This window comes from Morone saxatilis, unplaced genomic scaffold, assembly GCF_004916995.1.
Source record: "Morone saxatilis isolate NCDOM2014 unplaced genomic scaffold, NCSU_SB_2.0 Contig14, whole genome shotgun sequence".
NCBI classification, from domain to species: Eukaryota; Metazoa; Chordata; class Actinopteri; family Moronidae; genus Morone; species Morone saxatilis.
This window is the reverse complement of record NW_023339696.1, coordinates 19,344,134-19,350,725: the sequence shown is the minus strand read 5'-3', so window position 1 is coordinate 19,350,725 and position 6,592 is coordinate 19,344,134. Positions and strand designations below refer to the sequence as shown.

General features: G+C 40.3%; 1 protein-coding gene across 1 annotated transcript; it reads left to right on the top strand.

Moving 5' to 3' along the window:
* Positions 1-712: 712 nt before the first annotated feature.
* On the top strand, positions 713-6,180 carry cdk21 (cyclin-dependent kinase 21). Its single transcript, XM_035655142.1, has 7 exons — positions 713-942; positions 2,318-2,450; positions 3,132-3,299; positions 3,536-3,645; positions 3,758-3,808; positions 4,683-4,815; positions 6,103-6,180. The coding sequence occupies exons 1-7, from the start codon at positions 713-715 to the stop codon at positions 6,178-6,180; spliced, it is 903 nt and encodes a 300-aa protein (XP_035511035.1).
* Positions 6,181-6,592: the final 412 nt, after the last annotated feature.

Below are 6,592 nucleotides of genomic sequence, written 5' to 3'. Positions count from 1 at the left end.
GTTTTTTCTCTTACTGTAATGGATTACAGTTACCTTTTACTCTCCAGGCCTCAAGCCTGTTGACGAAATGAGGAATAAATAAAATATTGTTAATTCCCACAGCATCCTATCTAAATATTATCAAACAGATTCACTTTGTTTAACTCTACACAGACTTTTTTCAGCCTCATTATTTATAAAACTCAACTGTATTATTTTACTATAATGTTAAATATCAGGAAACAACCTTCTTTCCTCAAACTTTTGTGTTTATTTGTTTGCTTTTGTTGTTTGTAGTCGCTGAACTCGGTGCATTGCCTTGCACCTGAACGCAGCATGTAAAAATGAGCTTTCTGATTAGTTGGCGAATAAAAGGGGGTGTGATTGAGCAATAATTTTCTGCAGGCTGCAGATATATTGCAACGACCATTTGCTGCAGGCGGCTGCATGGAGGCCACAGTGCGCTCGGCAGTCTGAGGTAAAGTACAAACCGAGCACAAATCCAACTTAATCGCTGTTAAACGATGTTATTACAGCTGATAAACACCTGTTAATGCTAAATTTAACCTGCAATAATTAGTTTACTCAAATTGTCTGGTAGCTAGCTTACTGTCTGACTTAAACTGAGGGATGAAAGCTGGTGGAAAATAACTTATTTAACCGTTTCTGGCACATGCGTTTAATTCTCCTGCAAGGTTCAGGTTTTTATTCATCCCGGATTCATTTGGCTGCCATGGAGGTCTGCGCTAAGCCTCTGTGCTACGAGCTGCTGGCAGAGGTCGGGGAAGGCTCCTACGGTAAGGTGTATAAAGCCAGAGAGGCGGGGGGCAAACAGCGCCTCCTGGCGGTGAAGAAATTCAACGTCCGCGCAGACACGTCGGAGACCGGGATCCCTGCGTTCATGATCCGCGAGGTGGCGCTGCTGCGTAAAATGAAGTACTTCAACCACCCCAACATTGTGAAGTAAGTTTACATGAGTTGAAGAAAATGGCAATCACAATATTAAAGTAACTTGATTACTCTTCCATTACTTTTGGATTACCTCAGCATCCGTCCTTAAAGACCTTAAGTAGACCTTTAAAAAGAAAATGGGAAAGATTTTAGCATCTAAAATGTGTCCTCTGCTCACTGTATCTTTAAAATCCTGCTAAATAATCCTGTAATCTAATTACTTTTTTTTCTGCAACTGTCATGGATTACAATACTTTTTTTTGTCAATTACATGTAATCTGTTACTCCCCTGTCGTGGTACGTTTACATTTACTCAAGTACTTTAGTACAAATCTGAAGCCTTTTCTTTTCAGGCCATTTATATTCTTTATAGTCCAGTTCAGAGGGAAATATTTATACTTATATAATACTTTTACTCCACTACAACACAACAGCTTTAGTTAATAATACATTTTTTCATGGTTCCAGCGTCACAAACTTCCCGTCTAATACTTTTAATCTTTTAAAGTATTAATATAATATAACATTTGTTGGATAAAACAAGCATTGTTAAAGCGTAATTTCAGACTGATGACTTTTCTCACAAACCAATCAATCAATTGATCAGTGGAGAACATAATCAGCAGATTAAAGCACCAGTGTGTTGGCCTTAGTGGCGTCTAGCAGTAAAGTTACAGTTTGTAACTAACTGAACACAGCTCGCGTCTGTATTTGACGACCTGGGAATTGGTGTGTAGGAGAAACTACGGTGGCCACAAAAGGCCCTTTTTACAGTTTTTTGCTTTGTCCGTTCTGGGCTACTGTAGAAACATGGCGGTTCATGGAAAGTAGATATATGTCTGTAGATATAAAACCTCATTCTAAGGTTACAAAATCCTATATTCAGGTAATTATTTACTAATGAAAACATGCCTATAAATATTATATTACATTTCTGCCAATAGATCCTCTTTAATGTGACATACTGGACCTTTAATCCACAATAAAATGAATAAATAATAATATATTTTACCATGTAAGCAGCATTTTATTTGCTTTTATACTCATTTTATATGCAGTTTTTATTAAGTGAGCAGTAACTATCTATCTATATATGTATATTTATATATAATAGTGCGGTAAAAAGGACAATAATTCCCTCTACGATGTAGTAGAGTAGAATAATATTAAAATATTCAAGTAAAAAGTACCTTCAGAATCGTTCTCAAGTGCAGCAGTTGCTTTCCACCACTTTACAGTGTGGGAGGGGGATTGGTGGGTTGGTGTCCCCCCCAGGGGGCTATTATTTTTGGACTTCTCTATTTCTGTGAACACAGAGCTGTCCATATTCCCTTGTTTGTGTGTGTGTGTGTGTGTTTTATAATCTCATCATGACTTTAATGTCCAGGCTGTTGGATGCGTCTGCTGTACCAGTGGGCCGGAGCCTGGACCTCACTCTGGTGCTGGAATACATTGACCAGGACCTGTCCACCTACCTGTCCAAGGTCCCCGCTTCTGGACTGAGCCGTGACAGCATTAAGGTGTGAACTACGTGTATTTAAGTATATTTAATGTGAGTCTTCTCCCCTTTGGTAGCATTTGAGGCAGGTGGACACCTTGACACGCTCCCAACACACTCTGATATAGACCGTACAAATCACTAACTCTCATCTTGTAATCTCAGATTCTACTCATTCACTGCTCCACAGTGTGTCGATATAGGGATGAAGTTGTGTCCAATGTCTGCAAAAATCATTATATAACTGTAAGTTCACAGCCATTACCTCAGGGGACTACAGCTAGTGGTGTGTTCAGGTGTTCCTTATTAACTTGTGAAGCTGAATTTTCCAGTTTTACCAGCATTGTGTTGCTTTTGAACCAGTGGTGGAATGTAACTGAGTACATTTACTCACAGGCTTGAATCAGAATCAGAAATACTTTATTAATCCCAGAGTGGAAACTGGTTGTGTTACAGTTGCTCAAGTTGTAAAACAAGATATTAGAGAAGTAGAAATAATAATAACAGAACAGTATACAGTATAATAGCAGCATTAATGACAGAGGAAACCAGAGTGCTGCACATTTCAAGCAATGCATTTTGGGAGCCATGAGCACACATCAGCAGTGTCCTACAACAAATTCTGCCAAAGGAAAGCACTGTAGCACTTTCAAGGAGACAGAATAGTAAGTGCTGTCGCGCTGCTTTATTTACGTGTGTGCAGGATTTGATGCAGCAGCTGCTGCGAGGGCTGGACTTCCTGCACACAAACATGGTGCTGCACCGTGACCTGAAACCTGAAAACGTCCTGGTCAGCAGCCGCGGAGAAGTCAAGATCGCAGACTTCGGACTGGCACGCATCTACACCTTCAACATCGCCCTCACTCCAGGTGTAAGTGAACACCTTCCGCCTGGTGTAGCTCGTTAGCAGATGAGTACAGAAAAGAGTAAAAACTGTTAATTGTTACTGAAAGAAGTCTCTTCTAAGACACTCTGGAGTCTGTTTTTCTTATATGCACTGTAGCAGAGTCGGTCCGCTCTCGGGCCTGAGGTGATAAATGTTCTTTTGTTCTTTCTCCCAACCCCCCCTCCCGGCTGTGTGTCTTTGTATTTTCTCTCTGTGTTCAGGTGGTTACGCTGTGGTACAGAGCTCCCGAGGTGCTGCTGAACTCTGTTTACATGTCCTCGGTGGACATGTGGAGCGCCGGCTGCATCTTCGCCGAGCTCTTCCTCTTGAGGTGAGGAGAGCTGAGTCTGTGTCTGGCTGGAGGAGATATGAGAGAGAGTGTAAACACTCTGCAGTTGTCAAAACAGAGATAAAGTTGCAGTGTGACATTTGCTCTCCCACAGACCGCTCTTTCAGGGATACACAGAGGTTCAGCAGCTGCAAAAAATCTTTGAGTGAGTACTTCTTCTTTCTCTCACAACACCGCGTAAACCTTGTCAAACATCAAAGAAAGAATAATTTGTACACATACATAGAGAGAGAATCATCAATCGATCGTTCAGACTTCAATCTAATCTCCAGGCTTATTAATATATTACTAAAGAGTCACATTTAATTCGAATTAAACAATCTATCTTGCAGTCTTTTCCAGGCCTTTGAGACAAAGAACTTAAATACATCAAAATAAAAAAGCCGTTCCAATTGTTTTTCATCAGTACGCCAGAATACTTCAGGGTTTTGTTGTGTGATTTTAAGGAACAAGGAGCTTGCACAATCCGTTTTCCTCTAGAATATTTTTTGAATCAACCAACCTCAGTGACCAGAGGAAGAATACCAGCCCTCAACTGTGCAACCAAAGATCTTTAAGCTATAGATAAACTAGATGTAACATATAATTCAGGGCCAAAATTCAGTTTGAAATAAATATTTGTCCTTAACTTTGGCTGTAACAAACCATTTCTCTTCAAATTTCAGTAAGAGCCTATTTTGAATAGCGTTAATGTTACAACATAAATGATCCCTGTAGATAAACAACATATCCACCTCCTCAAAAACTGAATAAATCTCCTCTGCCCATAGAGACCTGCGTGCTTTACTCCACAGATTGACTTTATGGCGATCTGCATGTTTGCCTCAAATTACCCTTTTAAGTTCTTTGTCTTGCTGAATTCAGAGGTTGCTCAACAACACCCTGTTGTTATAATCAAATATGGTTTAATGATTAATCTAGATCAATAAATAAACCTTACTTTACAGTCTTACTTTAAAATTGTCAGACGTGGAGGTTATTAGCAGCCTGTTGCTGCTGCTCTTTGCTTTCTTCGTCAGGGTGATTGGTTTGCCCAGCGAGGAGGACTGGCCCAAAGACAGTCCGATCTCCTACTCAGTCACCTGGGGCCCGAAAGGCTCCTGCACCAAACTGCTGCACAACCTGGGCCCGGACGAGACCGACCTCCTGTCTGTGAGCAGATCTGTGTTTCAGTCTATCTATAAAGAATTTATCTATTTCACTCCTGCAGTTATACACTCACAGAGAGGCTGAAAGTTTTAAACAAATACATTTGACCATTGAGATACGGACGACATAGACTAAAACTTCAGAGTAGAAGATGGTAGGATTAGTAGTTTAATGGATGAATCTGACTGATCAGTGATTTCTTTAGTCAGATAACTAATGACGCTAGCGGCTCAGTGTAGCCACAGTTTGTGCCTCTCATGCACAGTCTCAGAGGTAACCCTCTGAGAATGAGCTGCAACCCTCCGAAGGCATTGTGCTTTCACAGTCACAAGGTTGTTGTATAAATTAGACACCGATGGCGCAGTGCTGTATTGTACCTCTGAATATGGGCATGCTTTTTGCAAAAGTTTGAGAACAACTTCTCTAAAAGATAATTAACTGGCAATGTCTGAAAAACCCAGGAGGTCGTTTCCATCCAGACAGAGCGTTTTTCATCCAGATGGTTTGAAGAGTCTTTGAGGAGGATTCAGAACAGCAGTAAGGGTTTTTAAACGACCTTCTGGGTTTTTCAGACATCGCTGGTTAATTATCTTTCAGAGAAACGAATTGCTACCTCTGTGACCTGAATGTATAATGCTAAATGCTAGCATCAGTATGCTAACGTGCTGATGTTTGAGCAGTGGATGCTTAACCAACTCAAGACTACGCTGTCCTATAACCACGCAAACACTTCCTGAGTGTAGCGCCTGATTGGACAAACAATTTCTGCTCCGGGATTTTAAATTGGACCAACATGGCGGCTCATTTGGAAACTTTTTCTTATGTTACGTAAATAGTAAACAGAAATGTGTTTCTGAAAACATTTTAAGTAAGTGTAGTTAAGTAATTAGCTATTATGTTGCTAAATCTGTTAGTTTAAAAGTTGATTTGCGGAAAGTAGCCTAGACCTCTACTTTATGCTAATGAGGAGTGGGCAACATGTTGTGCTGTCTGTCGAAACGCACCAGAAAGCATTAGTTTAGTCTGTTAGTACGCTAACAGTTGCTAATTAGGATTAAAAACAAAAAGACAGCTGAGGCTCATGGGAATGTTGTTGGTCATTATTAAACAGCATTAAACTGTATGAAATTGAATTTAATATCAATTCATCCAACAGCTTTTTTATTTCACAATCAAATATGAAAAAGTGTTTTGGGCTGCCGATCGAATGAAGCTAAATGATTGAATGTTTATTCAAATACAACAATAAGGATGATATGAGCAGCACTGAGACTGTCTCTTTACCTGCAGCAATGCTTGGCATTCAGAGCGAGCAGTCGCATCTCAGCCGCCAAAGCCCTGGCTCATCCTTTCTTCATGAAGCACTGAGGATTTCAGTCGAATGCCGAGTGGAAGAAGAGAGACTTCAGCTCCTTCCACTTCCTACCCTGCCCTACTGTCAGCTCTGCTAACTACTCTTGTGCCATAAAGTCCATCGCACACACCCGCATCATGAGAAACTGTGGTCAGGTTTGAGGGAACAGCTTTACACGTTTCTTCCTTGTAGAACATGGCTCCGATGGCACAAAATGCTTAACAGTAACGTGTATGTTGATCAGAATCCAAAACATGAGACATGTTTGAAGGAACAGTTTTATTTACTTTGTTGTATTGATTTATAAATTCGGCCCGCCTTCACGTGAACAGAGTAGAAGTATGTTGTTCTTTGATTTGATAGTACACTAAGATGTAGTACTTCTTTGTTGTTGTTGAGCGTTACTCTTAAAAATATTAATTCTGT